Source organism: Artemia sp. Qi Xiang Cuo, chromosome 6 (assembly GCF_049724085.1).
Source record: "Artemia sp. Qi Xiang Cuo chromosome 6, ASM4972408v1, whole genome shotgun sequence".
NCBI lineage: Eukaryota > Metazoa > Arthropoda > Branchiopoda > Anostraca > Artemiidae > Artemia > Artemia sp. Qi Xiang Cuo.
Genome location: NC_142799.1, coordinates 27,771,343 through 27,792,783, shown reverse-complemented (window position 1 = coordinate 27,792,783; position 21,441 = coordinate 27,771,343). Strand labels below are relative to the sequence as shown.

Genomic DNA, 21,441 nt, shown 5'->3' with positions numbered 1-21,441 from the left:
ATTTCTATAAAATCTGAGTTAAAAGGGTTTTAGACAGTAAAATCTAGTTTTTTGTAAGAAAATTATGGAAAATACAATTCATTGGCTCATAGGTGAAAATCAAGTCCAGTTATGGATCGAAAAATAAAGTGTTTCTGTAAAATCTGAGCTAATAAGGGTTTTTGGCCGTAAAATCTAGTTTTTTATAAGAAACTTATGGAAAATACAATTCCCTGGTTCAAATATGAAACTTAAGTCTATTTTTGGATCGAAACATAAAACTATTTCTGTAAAATCTGAGCTAATAAGGGTTTGTGACCGTAAAATCTAGTTTCTTGTAAGAAAATTATGGAAAATACAATTCTCTAGTTCAAATTTGAAACTTAAGTCCAGTTTTGGATACTCATAATGATGAGGACTGATGATTCTAATTCAATATTTTTTCCATAAAAACAGACTATTTTTTTTAAACTTCGAAATTATTCAACTTTATTTATTTTTTATCTTTTTTTTGTACGTATCTTAAAACTTGGATACACAATACAGAAATTTAAGTCATGAAATTATGAAAAAAAAATTGAACAAATTCTTTATTAACATTCTTTATCGATTGAAGTCACTTCCTAGACAGTCAATACAACAATTTCACAAAATCTAAGTATCAGATTGATTAAATTCTATATCAACAAACATTTCTCGGATACATGGGGATGAAATTGACAAAATCTAAGTGTTAGAGTGAATAGATTTTATTTATCAACATCTTTTGTCAGATACATCGAATAAAATTGACAGAATCTAAGTGTCAGATCGAATAATTTATTTTTATCAACATCTTTTATCAGTTACAACAATTATAAATAACAAAATCTAAATATCAGAGTGAATAAATGCTTTTTCAGCATCCTTTGTTGGATATGTTGAATAAAATATGCAAAGTCGACATAGCTTTATTTCATTTTTCAAGGCTAATTTAGGCGAGCTTACATGCGCGCACGTTAATTTAGGTTAATTTAGACTATTTTAGGTTAATTTAGGCGAGCTTACGTGCGCGCATGTAAGCTCGCCTAAATTAACCTTAAAAAATGAAATAAAGCTATGTCGACTTTGCACATTTTATTCAACATATCCAACAAAGGATGCTGAAAAAGCATTTATTCACTCTGATATTTAGATTTTGTTATTTATAATTGTTGTAACTGATAAAAGATGTTGATAAAAAATAAATTATTCAGTCTGACACTTAGATTCTGTCAATTTTATTCGATGTATCTGACAAAAGATGTTGATAAATAAAATCTATTCACTCTGACACTTAGATTTTGTCAATTTCATCCCCATGTATCCAACAAATGGATGTTGATATAGAGTTTAATTAATATGATGCTTAGATTCTGTGAAATTGTTGTATTGAATGTCTAGGCAGCGAGTTCAATCGATAAATAATGTTAATAAGGAATTTGTTCAATTTTTTTTTCATAATTTACTGAATTAAATTTCTGTATTGTGTATCCAAGTTTTAAGATACGTACAAAAAAAAGATAAAAAATAAATAAAGTTGAATAATTTCGAAGTTAAAAAAAAATAGTCTGTTTTTATGGAAAAAATATTGAATTAGAATCATCAGTCCTCATCATTATGAGTATCCAAAACTGGACTTAAGTTTAACATTTGAACTAGAGATTTGTATTTTCCATAATTTTCTTACAAGAAACTAGATTTTACGGTCAAAAACCCTTATTAGCTCAGATTTTACAGAAATAGTTTTATTTTTCGATCCAAAAATAGACTTAAGTTTCATATTTGAACCAGGGAATTGTATTTTCCATAATTTTCTTATAAAAACTAGAGTTTGCGGCCAAAAACCCTTATTAGCTCGGATTTTACAGGAATACTTTATTTTTCGATCCATAACTGGACTTGATTTTCACCTATGAGCCAATGAGTTGTATTTTCCATAATTTTCTTACAAAAAACTAGAATTTACGGTCTAAAACCCTTTTAACTCAGATTTTATAGAAATGGTTTTATTTTTCGATCCAAAAATAGATTTAAGTTTCAGATTTGAACCAGAGAATTGTATTTTCCGTAATTTTCTTACAAAAAACTAGAGTTTACGGTCAAAAACCATTTTTTAGCTCAGATTTTACGGAAATAGTTTTATTTTTCGATCCAAAAATAGACTTAGGTTTCACATTTGAACCAGAGAATTGTATTTTCCATAATTTTCTTACAAAAAACTAGAGTTTACGGTCAAAAAACCCTTTTTAGATCGGATTTTATAGAAATAGTTTTATTTTTAGATCCAAAAATAGACTAGAGTTTCAGATTTCAACCAGACAATTGTATTTGCCATAATTTTCTTACAAAAAACTAGAGTTTACGGTCAAAAACCATTATTAGCTCAGATTTTACAGAAATAGTTTATTTTTCGATCAAAAAATAGAATTAAGTTTCAGATTTGAACCACAGAATTGTATTTTCCATAATTTTCTCACAAAAAACTAGAGTTTACTGGCAAAAACCCTTATTAGCTCAGATTTTACAGAAATAGTTTATTTTTCGATCCATAACTGGACTTAATTTTCACCTATGAGCCAACGAATTGTTATTTCCATAATTTTCTTACAAAAAAAACTAAAGTTTACGGTCAAAAACCACTATTAGCTCAGATTTTACAGAAATAGTTTATTTTTCGATCCAAAAATAGACTAAAGTGTCAGATTTGCACCAGAGGATAATATTCTACATAATGTTCGTACAAAAAACTAGAGTTTACTGCAAAAAACCCTTATTAGCTCAGATTTTATAGAGATTGTTTATTTTTCGATCCATAACTGGACTTAATTTTCACCTCTGAGCCAACGAATTGTATTTTCCATAATTTTATTACAAAAAAAAACTAGAGTTTACGGTCAAAAACCCTTTTTTAGCTCAGATTTTATAGAAATAGTTTTATTTTTCGATCCAAAAAACGACTAAAGTTTCAGATTTGAACCAGAATCCAACTCTTGCATTTCATGACAGAAATTCAAAATGAACTTCGAAAAATCAAGAGAATGTAACTGTGACAAGGTAAAGCACAACAAGTCACTACTGAAATATTCCAACTCTTGCATTTCACGACAGAAATTCAAAATGAAATTTGAAAAATTAAGAGAATGTAACTGTGATATGGTAAAGCACAACAAAACACTACTGAAATATTCCAACTCTTGCATTTCAATGAAAGAAATTCAAAATGAACTATGAAAATCAACAGAATATAACTGTGACAAGGTAAAGCACAACAAAACGCTACTGAAATATTCCAATTATTCCTCTTGCATTTCACGACCGAAATTCAAAATGAACTTCGAAAAATCATGAGAATGTATCCAAAAATAGACTAAAGTTTCAGATTTGCACCAGAGAATTGTATTTTCCATAATTTTCGTACAAAAAACTAGAGTTTAATGCAAAAAACCCTTATTAGCTCAGATTTTATAGAGATTGTTTATTTTTCGATCCATAACTGGACTTAATTTTTACCTATGAGCCAACGAATTGTATTTTCCATAATTTTCTTACAAAAAAAAACTAGAGTTTACGGTCAAAAACCCTTTTTTAGCTCAGATTTTATAGAAATAGTTTTATTTTTTGATCCAAAAAACGACTAAAGTTTCAGATTTGAACCAGAATCCAACTCTTTCATTTCAATGAAAGAAATTCAAAATGAACTTCGAAAAATCAAGAGAATGTAACTGTGACAAGGTAAAGCACAACAAGTCACTACTGAAATATTCCAACTCTTGCATTTCACGACAGAAATTCAAAATGAAATTTGAAAAATTAAGAGAATGTAACTGTGACAAGGTAAAGCACAGCAAAACACTACTGAAATATTCCAACTCTTGCATTTCAATGAAAAAAATTCAAAATGAACTATGAAAATCAAAAGAATGTAACTGTGACAAGGTAAAGCACAACAAAACACTACTGAAATATTCCAACTCTTTCATTTTACGACAGAAATTCAAAATGAACTTCGAAAAATCAAGAGAATGTAACTGTGACAAAGTAAAGCACAGCAAGTCCCTACTGAAATATTCCAACTCTTGCATTTCAACGAAAGAAATGCAAAATGAACTTTGAAAAATCATGAGAATGTAGCTGTGACAAGGTAAACCACGACAAGACACTACTGAAATATTCCAATTCTTGCATCTCTCGAAATAAATTCAAAATGAACTTTGAAAAATTAAGAGAATGTAACTGTGACATGGTAAAGCACAACAAAACACTACTGAAATATTCCAACTCTTGCATTTCAATCAAAGAAATTCAAAATGAACTATGAAAATCAATAGAATGTAACTGTGACATGGTAAAGCACAACAAAACAATACTGAAATATTCCAACTCTTGCATTTCACGACAAAAATTCAAAATGATCTTCGAAAAATCAAGAGAATGTAACTATGACAAAGTAAAGCACAACGAGTCACTACTGAAATATTCCAACTCTTGCATTTCACGACAGAAATTCAAAATGAACTTTGAAAAATCATGAGAATGTAGCTGTGACAAGGTAAACCAACGACAAGACACTACTGAAATATTCAAATTCTTGCAATTCGAGAAAGAAATTCAAAATGAACTTTGAAAAATTAAGAAAATGTAACTGTGACAAGGTAGAGCAAAACAAAACACTACTGAAATATTCCAACTCTTGCATTTCAATGAAAGAAATTCAAAATGAACTATGAAAATCAACAGAATGTAACTGTGACAAGGTAAAGCACAACAAAACACTACTGAAATATTCCAACTCTTGCATTTTACGAGAGAAATTCAAAATGAACTTCGAAAAATCAAGAGAATGTAACTGTGACAAGGTAAAGCACAACAAGTCACTACTGAAATATTCCAACTCTTGCATTTCACGACAGAAATTCAAATGAACTTCAAAAAATCAAGAGAATGTAACTTTGACAAGGTAAAGCACAAAGAGTCACTACTGAAAAATTCCAACTCTTGCATTTCACGACAGAAATTCAAAATGAACTTCGAAAAATCATGAGAATGTAGCTGTGACAAGGTAAAGCACAACAAGTCACTACTGAAATATTCCAACTCTTGCATTTCAACGAAAGAAATTCATAATGAACTTCGAAAAATTAAGAGAATGTAACTATGACAAGGTAAAGCACAACAAAACACTACTGAAATATTCCAACTCTTGCATTTCAATGAAGGAAATTCAAAATGAACTTTCTGAGTAATTTTGGTTTTCCCTTCCAAAATTGACCCTCCCCCCTCCCCTGCCCTCAGAAATGGGTGAACGAACGGCCTATGAGCCTTCCCCTTGAGGCAGATCCCGTTTATTTTCGATTCTGAGTATTTTTGGTTTTCTCTCCAAAATTGACTCTCCCTCTCCCCTGCCCTCAGAAATGGAGGAAGGAGGGGCCTCTGAGCCTTCCCCTTGAGGCAGATCCGTTTATTTTCGATTCTGAGTACTTTTGGTTTTCCCTCCAAAATTGACTGCCCCTCCCCCCGCCCCTCAGAAATGGAGGAAGGAGGGGCCTCTGAGCCTTGCCCTTGAGGCATATGCCCTTTATTTTCTATTCCGAGCCTTTTTGGTTTTCACTCCAAAATTGACCCCCCCCCCTCCCTTGCCCTCAGAAATTGGGGAACGAAGGGCCTCTAAGCCTTGGCCTTGAGGCAGATCCCATTTATTTTCGATTCTGAGCATTTTTGGTTTTCCCTCCAAAATTGACCCGCCCCTCTCCCCGTCCCTCAGAAATTGGGGAATGAAGGGCCTCTGAGCCTCCCCCTTGAGGCAGATCCCGTTTATTTTCGATTCTGAGCATTTTTGGTTTCCCCTCCAAAATTCACCCTCTCCCTCCCCCCATCCTCTGCCCTCAGAAATGGGGGGACGAAGGGCCTCTGAGCCTTCCCCGTGAGGCAGATCCCCTTTATTTTCAATTCTGAGTATTTTTGATTTTCCCTCTAAAATGGACTCATCGGAGAGGTAAAGCTAGGTCAACTCACAATGTCATTCTATCGTCGTTAGTCATTTTCATAGACTGATGTTGTTTCAAATTTATAACAAATTACCTGAGTTAACAACCCCTTCGGGGTTACCTTAACTGTTAATCAGTTTAATCCTTTTTTTCCCCACCTTCATACAATCACTAATTAGAATCATTCACACTCCTATTATTCAAAACATTAATTAATATCGTTCAGTGTCCAATTTGCGAATTCCTTATCCCTTTTTGCAAAAATGTCAAATACTCACTCTCTTTGAAAAACTAAACCAGACTATACCCATCAAACCAGACTATACCCACCAAACCAGATTATACCCACCAAACCAGCCTTGCTATAGCAGGAAGGAACGTTAAGGCCCCAAATCCATAGGTACACGCTCTGGAAAGGTGCCATGGAATGTAAAGGCCCAGAAACTTATAGTTAACGCAGAAACTTGTCTGCTTGGCCCAGAAACATGTCTGGTTGGCCCGGAAACTTGTCTGGTAGGTTTTTTATAATTCCATATTCAATTGACAACAGTAGCAATAATCAGTCTGGTAATCTGCCATGGAAAGGTGCCAGGGAATGTAAAGGCCGCAAATAACACAGGATGGAACATAAAGTGGGCAAAATGGTACTTAGATAACTACTGATTGATTAGTGCGTAGTTCAACTGTGAGATATAGCTTTCTATGATGGGCGCCGGAGTTGAAGGAAGTGGAAGGGGGATGTGCGCTTTAATATTAACGGTACAGCTGGCAAAAAATCTGAGCCTTTTAAACCCACCACCAGCCACCTAAAAGCTTGTTTACAGTACGCTACTGTCGCCTGCAACAGGTCGTTGCTGGCAGCCTTAGTAAAAGCGAAGTTTACTACTTAAGTTATGCTTGTTTGATGCGTGTTGTTTTCTATAACGTTATTGAATTTGAGCGAGTAAAATCTTTGCTAAATAGTAGCTTTTCTTCGTTATTGCTCGAAGACTTAAAAATGTGCTATCGAAGACTTAGGGAAGACTTTGTTTTCTTTTTAACCGCTTGGTACATCCTTCCCTCATCAGGCGGAAGAGCATACACTTGTGGTCCCAGGAGGGAAGACTTTGTTTTCTTTTTAACCGCTTGGTACATCCTTCCCTCATCAGGCGGAAGAGCATACACTTGTGGTCCCAGGATCGGGACAGCTGGGCTGTTACATATTCTATAGATCATTAATTCAGAATAAGCGCGTCCGTAGGCTGAGCGATATAAGATGGCCAAGCTTTCGGTTCCTTTACCAGTTCTGTAAGAGCCAGCTATATCTGAGCTCTCAACTTTGATGCGTTTTATAAGGTTATCAAAAATATAATTTGTATCAATTTTATTTGGTTATAACAGGCTAATAAAAATCAACAAAGAGCAGAGCTCCTTACTTTGTTTCTTTGGCTCAAACCCAACTTTAAAAAGCAACTGAAAGTAAAACAGAAGAGGAAGGTATTGAAAAGAGATTTCATTCCCATCTACATATTCTTATAGTAACACAATAACAGAAAGTGAAGACAATCTTAACAGTGAAAGTACCTCAACTTTGACCAAATCAAACAGGTCGTGGTAACGAACAGTATCGCAAGGGCGACCCGGCTCAATAGTAACCGAAACTAAAAAACATAATTTTGATACCAATAGATGCATCAAAAGAATTTTATTTTTATGTTAATTTTAAATATACAGCTTTCATCAAGTTTAGCCTTACCTATCAAAATTTACGAGCCTGAAAAAATTTGCCTAATTTTCAGAAAAAGGGGGAAAACCCCCAAAAGTCTTAGAATGTTAATGAAAATCACACCATTAGATTCAGCGTATCAGCAAACCTTACTGTAGAATTTTCAATCTCTTATCTGCAAAAATGTGGAACTTGGCTTTTTTGCTAGAAGAAAGATCATGGATGCGTGTTTATTTGTTTGTTTGTTGTTGTTTTTCCCCAGGGAAAAACAAAAATTCAAACGAAAATTAAAAGTTCTAGTACCTTTTTTAAATCAAAAACTAAAAATTTAAAAACTAGAATCCCTTTTTAAAAAAAACTGCATTTTTTGTGTCTTTTAATACTGCGGTCTTTTCAAAGATATTTGATTTTTGATCACATTGAAGAGATTACTGTTTACAATATGTTGAAAAGATACAAAGGGATTCATTTTCTCGTATAACCCATATATCACGTAATAAGTGAATGCAATATTTATACAAGTTTATCTTTCGACAAGGAATTTTTATTTTATTTTAGTCAAACAGTTCGTGTACATTAAGGAACGAACTGTAGCCCATAGTAACTGAAGTAATAAAAGCTAAATAAAGGAACGATATAGTTCATCATAAATGGTGTCAGTCAAGAAAATATCATGTAGCAGTTAAAAATAGAAAACCGATAATGGAATCTTCTATTCCGCTAAAGGTTGAATGTGTAACCAAAACAAATGAGAAATGGGGGTGCCAAAACACCCTTCAATCCAAGCCAGTGGAAACAATTTTACCGTCACTTGTCCAGAAGTTCGAAGGCCTAACTTGGGAAAGCAGAAATCCGTTGATGGGATCTTCCATCCCGCGAAAGGTCAAATGCGTAACCAAGACAAATGAGAAATGGGGGTTCCAAAACACCCTCCAATTAAAACCAAAGGAAACAATAGCACCGTCACTTTTACAGAAGTTCGAAGGCCTAACTTGGGAAAATAGAAAACCAATCATGGGATCTTCCATTCCGCGAAAGGTTGAATGCATTACCAAAACAAATGAGAAATGGGGGTGCCAAAACACCCTCCAATCCAAACCAAAGGAAACACTTGTACCGTCACTTGTCCGGAAGCTTGAAGGCGTAGCTAGTGAAAATGGAAATCCAATGATTGGATCTTCTATTACGCGAAAGATTAAATGCGTTACCAAAACAAATGAGAAATGGGTATGCCAAAACACCCTCCAATCTAAACCAAATAAAACAATTGTACCGTCTCTTGTCCAGAAGTTCGAAGGTCTAGCTTGTGAAAATAGGAAACCGATGATGGAATCTTCCATTCTGCGAAAAGTTGAATGTGTTACGAAAACAAATGATAAATGGGGGTGCCAAAACACCCTCCAATTCAAACCAAAGGAAATAATTGTACCGTCTCTTGTTCAGAAATTCGAAGGCCTAGCTTGGGAAAATAGGAAACCGATGATAGAATCTTCTATTCCGCAAAAATCTGAATGCGTTACCAAAACAAATGAGAAATGGGTGTGCAAAAACACCCTCCAATCCAAACCAAAGGAAGCACTAGTACCGTCACTTGTCCAGAGGTTTGAAGGCCTAGCTTTGGAAAATAGAAAACCAATGATGGGATCTTCTATTTTGTGAAAGGTCGAATGCGTTACCAAAACAAATGAGAAAAGGGGGTGCCAAAACGCCCTCCAATCCAAACCAAAGGAAATAATTGTACCGTCACTTGTCCAGAAGTTCGAAGGCCTATCTTCTATTCCGCGATAAGTTGAATGCGTTACCAAAACAAATGAGAAATGGGGGCGCAAAAACACCCTCCAATCCAAACCAAAGGAAACAATAGTACCGTCACTTGTCCAGAAGTTTGAAGGCCTAGCTTAGGAAAATAGAAAACCAATGATGGGATCTGCCATTTTGCGAAAGGTCGAATGTGTTACCAAAACAAATGAGAAATGGGGGTGCCAAAACAACCTTCCAATCCAAACCAAAGGAAACAAAAGTACTCTTGTTCAGAAGTTCGAAGGGCTTGCTTGGGAAAATAGAAAACCAATGATGGGATCTTCCATTCCGCGGAAGGTTGAAAGCGTTACCAAAACAAATGAGCAATGGAGGTGCCAAAACACCCTCCAATCCACACCAAAAGAAACAATTTTACCGTCTCTTGTTCAGAAGTTCGAAGGGCTTGCTTGGGAAAATAGAAAACCAATGATGGGATCTTCCATTCCGCGGAAGGTTGAAAGCGTTACCAAAACAAATGAGAAATGGAGGTGCCAAAACACCCTCCAATCCACACCAAAAGAAACAATTTTACCGTCTCTTGTCCAGAAGTTCGAAGGCCTAACTTTGGAAAATAGAAAACGAATGATAGGATCTTCCATTACGCGAAAGGTCGAATGCGTTACCAAAACAAATAAGAAATGGGGGTGCCAAAATACCTCCCAATCCAAATCAAAGAAAACAATTGTACCGTCTCTTGTCCAAAAGTTCAAAGGCCTAACTTAGTAAAATGGAAATCCGATGATGGAATCTTCCATTTCGCGACACGTCGAATGCGTTACCAAAACAAATAAGAAATGGGGGGTGACAAAGCACCCTCCAATCCCAATCAAAGGAAACAACTGTACCGTCACTTGTCCAGAAGTCCGAAGGCCTAGTTTGGGAAAATAGGAAACCAATGATGGGATCTTCCATGCCGCGATAGGTTGAATGCGTTACCAAAACAAATGAGAAATGGGGGTGCAAAAACACCCTCCAATCCAAACCAAAGGAAACAATAGTACCGTCACTTGTCCAGAAGCTTGAAGGCCTAGCTTGGGAAAATAGAAAACCAATGATGGGATCTGCCATTCCACGAAAGGTCGAATGTGTTACCAAAACAAATGAGAAATGGGGGTGCCAATACAACCTTCCAATCCAAACCAAAGAAAACAATTGTACCGTCTCTTGTCCAGAAGTTCAAAGGCCTTGCTTGGTAAAATTGAAATCCGATGATGGGATCTGCCATTCCACAGAAGGTTGAATGCGTTACCAAAACAAATCAGAAATGGGGGTGCCAAAACACCTTCCAATCCAAATCAAAGAAAACAATTGTACCGTCTCTTGTCCAGAAGTTCAAAGGCCTAACTTGGTAAAATGGAAATCCGATGATGGGATCTTCCATTCCACGAAATGTCAAATGGGTTACCAAGCCAAATGAGAAATGGGAGTGCCAAAAAACACTCCAATCCAGACCAAAGGACAGAATAGTACCGTCTCTTGTCCAGAAGTACGAAGGCCTAGCTTGGGAAAATAGGAAACCGATGATGGGATTTTCCATGCCGCGACAGGTCGAATGCGTTACCAAAACAAATCAGAAATGGGGGTGCAAAAACACCCTCCAATCCAAACCAAAGAAAACAATAGTACCGTCACTTGTCCAGAAGTTTGAAAGCCTAGCTTGGGAAAAATAGAAAACCAATGATGGGATCTGCAATTCCGCGAAAGGTCGAATGCGTTACCAAAACAAATGAGAAATGGGGGTGCCAACACAACCTTCCAAACCAAACCAAAGGAAACAATTGAATCGTCTCTTGTCCAGAAGTTCGAAGGCCTTGCTTGGGAAAATGGAAAACCAATGATGGGATCTGCCATTCCACAGAAGGTTGAATGCGTTACCAAAACAAATGAGAAATGGGGGTGCCAAAACACCCTCCATCCAAACCAAAAGAAACAATTGTACCGTCTCTTGTCCAGAAGTTTGAAGGCCTATCTTGGGAAAATAGAAAACCGATGATGGGATCTTCCATTCCACGAAATGTCGATTGTGTTACCAAGCCAAAAGAAAAATGGGGGTGCCAAAACACACTCCAATCCAGACCAAAGGAAAGAATTGTACCGTCTCTTGTCCAGAAGTACGAAGGCCTAGCTTGGGAAAATAGGAAACCAATGATGGGATCTTCCATGCCGCGATAGGTTGAATGCGTTACCAAAACAAATCAGAAATGGGGGTGCAAAAACACCCTCCAATCCAAACTTTCCTTAGGTTAAAAAAGGAAAATAAATATCTTATAAAAAACAAGGTATGTTAAAAATATTTTCCCTCATTGATTTTTATATGTACCACAGTTTCTATCTGAGGACTTCTGAGCTTGTTGATGATACAAGGCCATCCGAAATTATTCAATTTTTGCATGGGTAGTAGCGATGTGTCTCCTTTTTATTTCTTTTCTTAAGGAATGAAGACGTGACACAATGGAAACCTCTCAAGTTGGAGCCAAAGGGCCTTGAAGACCGATTCAAGGATAGTGGGTTCACCCGTACCATAATTATAAAGCTCTCAATTACAGTGGAAGGGCTTGCAAGCAACGGTGCTTTGTGTTCTAATTGGAATTTTCATATTGCAATATTAGCCTTGTAATAAATAAGCTCAGAAACCTGAAAATACAAAATGTGGTGGAAATTGAAAGAATATGAGTTATGTGGTCCCACTCCCACTCAGACAAAGCGAAATAAGATCATCAGGATACATATCGTGCTGTGTTTTTTTCGAAAAAAAAAGAAACAAAATGTATAACCAATAGTTAATCAAGAAAATTTTGAATGATAGATAGATAGATAGATCGTGTATTTCAAAAGCCCAAGAGCCATATACACACAAAAATTTATGAAAAATAAAGAAATCACAACAGAACAAATTACGAAACACACATTAACAGGATACATAGCGAAAAATACATTATGGTAAATTATCGAGAAAATAAGTTTAATTCCATATAATTAATAATAATTAATTGTAAAACCTTTTCCTTCTTTCTAACCCCTTCTCTATGTACGCACCATTACGAAACATTGTGGTTGGATTACTACTTTGCAAAATACCAGGAAACAGCAAAACAATCCCATGTAAGTAATTTTCCCTTAAATTAGAGAGCACCAGGCACTTTCGGAGAAAATGGTCCAAATCTTCGTCCTCATCCCTACAAAGAGGACACACATACCGACCATCAGGATGTACTATCCCCCTGTCGAACACCATTTGCCTGCTCTGGATTGGAAGGCTATTCGCCCTAAATTGAATCCATCAACATAAAATCATAGCCGGTAAATTGAATTTAAAATAAATTTCCTTTCCAAAACTAGGTTTAGCCTGATTAAAATGATCCAATGAAATGAAATTTTAAACCAGCCCTTGCAAATATTAAATTTCTCGACCTTCTAAGATAAATCATACCTGGCCTACTAATTTTGTCGGTAGATCACGGGAACCAAAACCATCAGTCCATGAGTAAGGCGACCCCACTCTTTCTAGTAATGACCTAATTTGGTTGGCCATGACGTTTTCGAACCATAACTCGACATCTGATAATAATCAGCTCTTACTAGTCTTTCTTCATTACAAATTCTAAACATCAAGATAGGTCTGCATAACTACTACCAATAGTGGCCCACTTTACCTGTCAAAATCTGTGAATAAGTTGTATGGTGTTGCCCAAACAGTCTTATGTAGCAATGGAGCTGCAACGACTCCGGCTGTTTCTTTACTTCTCCGCCCCGGATATCCGCTCTGCCTTCTATCACAGGTAAAACTTTTGTATCAAATATTCTTTTGTCCATTTTTAGGTTTTTAATTCCCATTATCGTCGAATTTCTAAAAATTGCAGACATGGCCACTTTACCTCTATTAATTAGTTCATCAACATGACTGTTTAAACTTCCATTTTCCGATAAAACAAATCCTAAATATTTTATTCTTTTACTTACTTTCAGTTCATTATTAATAAATTTAAATCTATAATTATCTTCGCCACTTGTTTTCCTTTTTTTTAAATAACAACTTCACTCTTTTCAACATTCAGCCTTAATTTTTTCATCTGCAAATATTCTTCTATAAGACTCAAAAGCGTCTGCAGATCTTGCGGTGTACTAGCCACCAAAGCAATATCATCTACAAATAATAGTAGTGATAGTTTATGGGTCCCTAGACTAAATTTCGGAGCCCATCTATTCTCTGGATAATGAACAACATCATTTATAAAAATATTAAACAGTTTAGGAGAAAGAGTGCTGCCTTGTTTTACTCCCAGCTTAATATTAAAAAGCCTAGAAAACCTGTTACCAACTAACACGATTCCACTCACACAAATATACATACTCACTATCAACATCACAAACAAACGAGGGAGGCCAATTCTAAACAGGGTATCATTCAATAGCTCTCTGTCGACGCTGTCGAACGCCTTGTGGAGGTCCAGAAATCCCACATAAAGAAACGTTTTTCCCTTTCCATATTTATCAATTAATGCCTTTAAAATGAATATTGTATCTACCGTCCCGTACCATGTCCTAAAACCTCCTTGTTCTTCATGTATTATATTATTATTATTTGACCATTTGGAAAGTCTGGTATCTAACATTTTCTCCATTACCTTACTTAAAGCAGGGACAAGCACTATTAAACGACAATTCATGTGCAACTTAGGGTTTCCTCTCTTAAAAAGCGGCCTATACAATGATCTCTTCCACTCATTTGGCCATTGTCCTGAAGTTAACACCTTATTACAAAGAAAAACAATTATACGACGAATTAGAAATTAAACAATTAAAACAATAATGCGACGAGGATGTAACTGACATCCTAATATCTTCAGCCTACCTTGTATTATAACCATGAACTTCATGTCCACAAAAAAAGAATAAAATATATTTATGAATATCTATCCTTATATTTATAATTTTATAACTTATATATCAATAGTTATATATTCTTAAAAAAATATTTATAGTGCTAGTTATTTAACAATAAGTAAAACAGATTTTAGCCTCATAGCCCCAAAAACCGAAAATTAAAATTTGATACAATTAAAAATTATTTATAATTTTCTTTGGTAGGGAGTTGAGTGGGATTTCATTTTTAGAGGAGTCAAGAAAAAATAAGGTTTTTCCCGCCATTTATGACAGTAAAAAACTTATTTTTAATTGGTCATTATGTCGTTTATAATTGACCGAGTTCATTTTTTACCAGTTTGCAGCTATCGCTGCAAACACGATCTTGTACACGAAAATACAGTTTTTTTTGTAAAAATTGATTTTGTTTTTCCAATAGTTTTTTCTCACTTACAAAACCGACTAGATGCAGGAATTTCCTTTAAAATATGCAATGTTTTATTTGCAACAGAAATAATCCAGGGTTCCATCCTTCTTTATGGCTACATTATAATCACAAAGAGTGGTGCAGAGACTTCCTTTCAAATTCCAAAGATGTAGGTTCGAATCACTGCATGGTAACGCACAATAGTAACTTGGGTTCTCTGCCCAGTTGATGCCAGAGGTGCCTGCACAGCAACCAAGCGCGTCCCCAGGTGGCGGATAGGGAAATACACTGCGCATGATTAGGTTTGGGATTAGCCCAATCTATCAAGTAACAAAACACAGGATACCTTCGAATATCAAATAAGAAGGCGAGAACCAGGGCGTAGATTAGGAGTAACAAAAAAAATGTATCAGATTAGGTTTGGGTAATAGCTAGGTATATAGTGGTAGAAGTAGGAGGAGGAGTTGAAAAAGTAGTAGTAATAGCGGGTAAAAAAAAAGGTTAGGTTTCGGTAATAGTCAGGTAGTAGTAGTAGTAGTTGTAGAAATAGGAGGAAGAGTGGAAATAGTAGTAATAGGTTAGGTTTGGGGAATATAGTAGTATATAGTAGTATTTGGGGATTATATAGTAGTAGTATAACTAAATAGTGGTCAGAATAGACTAAGTACTTTCAGTATGTATTAGCATTAACAATGGTTATTACTACTGTTAAAGTTACTGCTGTTAAGTACTAAGTGTAGTACTACTGTTAAGTTAGTACTACAAGTAGTATTACTTACAAGTAATACTACTGGTAAAATTAACAAGACATATTCCAAATGAACTTTTGACAAAAAAATTAAATCTTCGTTTAAAAAATCGTGAATCCTAATGGTTTGAACTTAAGGCTCAAGTTATTTTTGAGATATTGATTCTACGTCTGCTGCAAGATAAAATCGCTAACTCTCTTTATTTTCCTAGTTTGTCTGGATATGCGGCTAGGCGTTGCACAAGCAGATAATTGAATAAGCACCCACAAAATTATCTAGATCACTGGCGGTTTTTTTACTGTCAAAGTTTACTGTCAAAGTATAGAATATACGAGTAATAAGAAAAATATATTAAGGCCTAAATAATATTTTGTGAATTTTGTCTCGTAAACAGCTTCATACTTTTTTCTTAAATTATTTAACAAGCGTGATCCAGTTAATGGTCCAGCCTCAGCTATGGCTCATATTTGTGATGGCCCATTTCAGCAAAGAGACTTGATTTCCCCTTAGACTAACCGGTGAAAATTTAGAACAGAATAATCAGAATTTTCAGACATCTTTAAACCGAATTTAGGGTTGTGTTTTTTACACGTTTTCTAACATCTCTTTCTTCACAGGTGGTTTTAGATGAAGGGGGTTAAGGGGGCACTCGCCCCGGATCCTGAAATCTTAGGGGCGCAAATATAAATAAATAATCTAACATTTATAATCATTTTATCGTTTTTTAAATTACATCTTTTTTTAAATAAAGCAGAGGTTATAGATAGCAATAAGTTACTTACTATAATACTTATATAATAATACTTAATACTTACTGTAAGCATAAGTAAATTGAAGAGGCTAGAACTGCAACTGCTTTCCCCTGTAGGATAGCCCATGCCCAATGTCTATCCAGATAATTGACCCCAACTCCCCTCCCACCGAATAAAAATTCCGGAACTACGCCCCTCACCTCAATTGTCACTAAACAGCACATTTATCCTATCTTTACAAAAACCACCACACGTCCTATTGAGATTCATCACATTAAAACTAAACTTACCATTTCTTCGAGATCCCTGTAGGATAGCCCATGCCCAATGTCTATCCAGATATTGACCCCCTCTCCCCCCCCCCCCACCGAATAAAAATTCTGGAACTACGCCCCTCACCTCAATTGTCACTAAACAGCACATTTATCCTATCTTTACAAAAACCACCACACGTCCTATTGAGATGCATCACATTAAAACTAAACTTACCATTTCTTCGAGATCTCTTTAAGGAAGTTCTTAAGAGAAAAGTAAAATACTAACATTGATTTCCTAAGCCAACTCTGGAAAACAGTGGCTTGAGTACTTGCGCAAGAATCCGGTTGTAAACAATTTTTTCTTCTGTCCGGCTTTTTCATATATTAAATAAAAAAAAATAAGTTTTTTTAACTGAAAGTAAGAAACGACATTAAAACTTAAAACGAACAAAAATTATTCCGTATATGAAAGGGGCTGTCCCCTCTTCAACGTCTCACTCTTTACGCTCAAGTTTTTATTGTTTAAAAAAATAGAGTTGTGAGAAAGTCAAGCTTTAGCGTAAAGAGCGAGACGCTGAGGAGGGGACAGCCCCTTTCATATACGGAATAATTTCTGTTCGTTTTAATTTTTAATGTCGCTCCTTACTTTCAATTCAAAAACTTTTTTTTTATTTAATTTTTGAACGTTTTTTAATTAATGCAGGTTTTGATTTTGGCTCACCGTAGATCAATAATTAAAACAAAATTTGTATATTAATTTTGCTTTTATTTGGTTAAATAGCTTTCTTGAAAGTTGTTTAATTTTATTTACAAACGTTTTTATTAGTAATAAATATAAGTAACTTACGAATTAACATACGTAACGAACTTCTATATTAATATATTTTTAATACGTATATTAGGGGGTTTGCCCCCTAGTCAATACTTCGCGGTTTACACTAAACTTTGAATTTTGTTCCGATTCTTTAAAAATGACCCCTTAATCACAAAGGCCGTTAATTAGGATAAATAACTCTTATGAAAGTACTAAAAAATATCTTTGGCACTTCTTCTATCCATGTTTTCTAACACAAATGGTAGAAATTAAATTAAAATTTAATTTCTCATTTCTAAATGCTAATAATTTTTTGATAATCAATTTGAAATTTAAAAACTCTTACAGATATGAAATCATTTGAAAATCAGATGTTTTGAACTTTGAGTGTAATATGGGTGCTGAAGGGTAACAACTTCCTTTTTATTGCAGGACTGGTCGTCCTAAATAGAAAAGTTCGTATTTTCTAATATCAAGTTACTACTATGAAACCATTAAACTAAGCCAAAATATCAGGGACTTGAGAGGAATGGAGACCTCCATCTGATTAAGGGACGTTATATTTCATTCTGAAGGGTAAGTAAGACTTAATTATTCCGTTTTTTCTAAACACTGCTTTGAGAAAAAGATTCTTTAGTGCAAATAGCAGGGGCTAATCCAGTAACTTGGCTTGTGATACTACGAGACCACATGTTTCTTTTTTTTTCGAAACAAACAATTTCCATTGCACTAGTTGTAGCTGGGTAATCAGCAGCGTGTAAAAAAAATATATGACAAGTTATGCTGAAAAAGTTCATGTTGCAATAATGGAAAAAAAGCTTGGTAAAATGCAGGTATTGAATGTATTAGATGACAATATGGGGGCGTTAAAGCCGTATTCAGTGGAGAGGTTTGAAGCCTGCCCCCCTCTCCCACCCCCCTTCCTCGAGATGTTTGTCCGACTCATAGAAATGTAATAAAAATGCAACCCCCATTTTTGATGCTCAATCCTTGGAGCCACGCTTCCAAAACCTTCTCTCATGCAAGATATATCAATAAAAACATTGGAGAGTACCTCTCCTATAACGAAGATAGTAGCAAATTTTAAAAATCAATAACCTAGGCTAAAAAATAAAATATAAGCACTTGTAAATGTTAAAGAACTTACTGTTGCTTTTTTCCTGATAATAAATATGAAATAAAACTGATTCAGAAACCGAAAATCTTCTTGGAATATTTACCAGAAAAGACCACCTTATGACACCATAGGGTTCTGACTAACTAAGAAGGCCGGAGGTCGCAGGTGAAACTTTTCTGCCAGTCGAATCAAAGAATATCCACCTTCCTAGCCCCACAGTTAAGATTCAAGATACAAGACAGCCTGGATCATGGTTGCCGCGGCAGCTGCAACCTAGTAAAGAGCGAACCACCGCCCATAGTAATCAAAAGTTGAAAAACGTGTTTTCAAAAAAAAAAAACTGTCTAGTTAGAAAAAATTGCCACCTGACATTGAATCAGGAATGGTAACTATTGTTTCGCTTGATCTTAGAAGTAAAAGTTCATTACCAAAAGAAATTTATGGTGATTTCGAAAAAGAGCCTTAAACCCCTTGAAAATGGCGTCAAATCGAAATAAAAAGTGCACCATTGGAATCAGCATGGTCCAAAACCTTTTGTAGAATACTTACAGTCCCCCACCTTGAACACCAAGGAAAATTAATTTTTTGCATGGGTACCACTGATCGGTCTCCCTTTTTTTTCTTTTATTTTCTAGCAGGGCTAGGGGGTGGCCAGAGCATCATAGAGAGGTGTGTAATAGCTCATTCGAAAGATAATTAAATTTGTAAGTGCCCTTTTTAAGTTACCGAAAATATTGGAGGGCATCAGGCCCCTCCCCTTCCCTACAGGCCCCCACCCCCCTAACTGGTCTTATAAAAATTTTGAGATAGCCATTTTGTTTAACATGGTTCAAAGGTTCAATATATATGGTTTTGATGATGATATGGCCCTCTATAATCCCTGGGGAAGCACTGTATGTGGTATCGGGCGTATCGATATCGTGCATATCGGTATCGGGCGTATTAGTATCGCGTGTATCGTATCGGGAATATCGGTATTGGTATCCGCTGCTGTTTTTTCTTCAGTCATTTTCTAGTAAAGAGCGAACCACAGCCCATAGTAACTAAACGTTAAAAACGTGTTTTGAAAAAAACTGCCTAGTTAAAAAAAAATCTCATCTGACACTGACTTAGGAATATTAACTATTATTTCGTTTTGTCTTGAAAGTACAAGTTTATTGTGAAAAAAAATTTATGGTGATTTCGAAAATAGCCTCAAACCCCTCGAAAATGGCGTCAGATCAAAATGAAAAGTGTACTATTGGAATCAAAATGGTCAAAATCTTTTACAGGGAAGTTACAGTCCCCCTCCCTGAACAACAAGTAAAATCACTTTTTTGCCTCGGTAGCACTTATCTTTCTCCCTTTTTTTTGTTTTTTTTTTTTTTTTACTTTTTTTTCAACAGGTCTATCGGGCTACTACAACATCATAGAGATATTCTTAGTGGCTCATTCAAAAGCTGTTTCTCATATCAACATGCTTTTTTAAAATTTTGCCATCTGCAAGCGCCATATGGCACTAAAATGGCACTTTCTGTGCTATTTCTCAAAGAGTTTCACCGCAAACATGCTACAACAATCAACACGGTTTGAACTTCAAGAGTAGTTAGAAGTTTCTTGAATATCATTTTAAATTTGACAGGACCAGAAAAAGGAATTTGGATTCAAAGATCCCTATCTCTGTGTTCATGCCTGGGAATGAGTTTGAAATTGCAAACGATTTCTTTGTACATTTTATAGCATATATGCTTACTTTATTCTCAATTTCCTTATCTAAAACGTCTAGCGAATTAAAATCACCTTGGTGGACTGTGATGAAAAAGTTGAGAGCCATGACTAATTAATAAAATACGAAGAGATATAGTCTGAACGACAAGTAAATCCGACGTAAGCCCTTTTTCGGAATTGTATAAAAATGATGTCACTTCATTTATTTGATAGACAGTCCATCTTCCATCCATCCTCGGGCATAACTAAGGTTGATAAGCATCGAGTAAGGTTAATTCAAATACTATATAAGCTCTGTGAGCCCTTTATGGTGATCGAAAACCCGAAATAAAAAGTTTTCTAGAATTTAATACTCTATGCTCAGTCCTTCGGACAACTGAGATTTTTCATTTTATATGAGTTTTCCTACTGGGAAAGCCCACTGGAATTGCAATGGGGTGACCGAGTTTTTTGGGTTGCCTATTGAAAAACAATGTACACTGGACTTGTATGTAAAACGGGGGATAGCTGCTCCCTCGCCTTCTCCTGTGTTAAGTATTGCTCAGGGCGAGAAGAAATGCACAAGACAAGCATAAACTCCTCGAATTACAACTTAACTATATTATGTTATTTTCCAGGAAATTAGAAAACAGGGATTATGAAACTTATTTACCAATGTTTTATTAATTATAAGATTTTGTTTAAATCGGTCCAATTTTTGGCTATCGTATCAACACTACTAGACAACGCCATATGTTTAATCAATAATACTTGGCTCCTATTAGTGGATTGTGCAAATTGAATGGGCGGTAGCTTTCATGGCTGCAGCTGCTGCAACCTTGTAAAGAGCGAACCACGGTCCATAGTAACCAAAAGTTAAAAAACGCGTTTAGAAAAAAAGCTGCCTAGTGAAAAAAAAAATTCCATCTGACACTGATTCACCTTAGTCTATTGCTGTAACTAACGATGCTCAGACAAAGTGTAAGCAGTGGCACCTCATCGCGGCGGGGAAGTGTAACCTAATGGAAATGTCCGATCTTCTATTTTCCTTAAAGTAAATTCCACGTGATATGGTTGTATTTTCTTGTAAAAAACATACTTTAAAAACTAATTAATTGATGATGAATGAATACACAATGAGAAGACAATTCCATCATGACCAAGCCCGCTGTGTAATTTTACCTGTAGCTGCATTTCTGGGTAAAATTCTACTTTAGCTACTTAAGGCTATCTTGGATAGGGGTTAGGTTAGGAAAATGAAACTTTCAGGGATGGCTCTACAGGCTA

General features: G+C 35.4%; 1 protein-coding gene across 1 annotated transcript in view; it reads right to left on the bottom strand.

Moving 5' to 3' along the window:
* The window catches only part of LOC148951069 (PI-PLC X domain-containing protein 1-like), a 155,439-nt gene extending 138,832 nt beyond the window's left edge, over positions 1-16,607 (bottom strand). The window contains exon 1 of the mRNA XM_089090120.1: positions 16,571-16,607. Coding sequence (XP_088946246.1) covers positions 16,571-16,573 — 3 coding nt within the window. The 5' untranslated portion in view covers positions 16,574-16,607. The remainder of the gene's footprint in view (positions 1-16,570) is intronic.
* Positions 16,608-21,441: the final 4,834 nt, after the last annotated feature.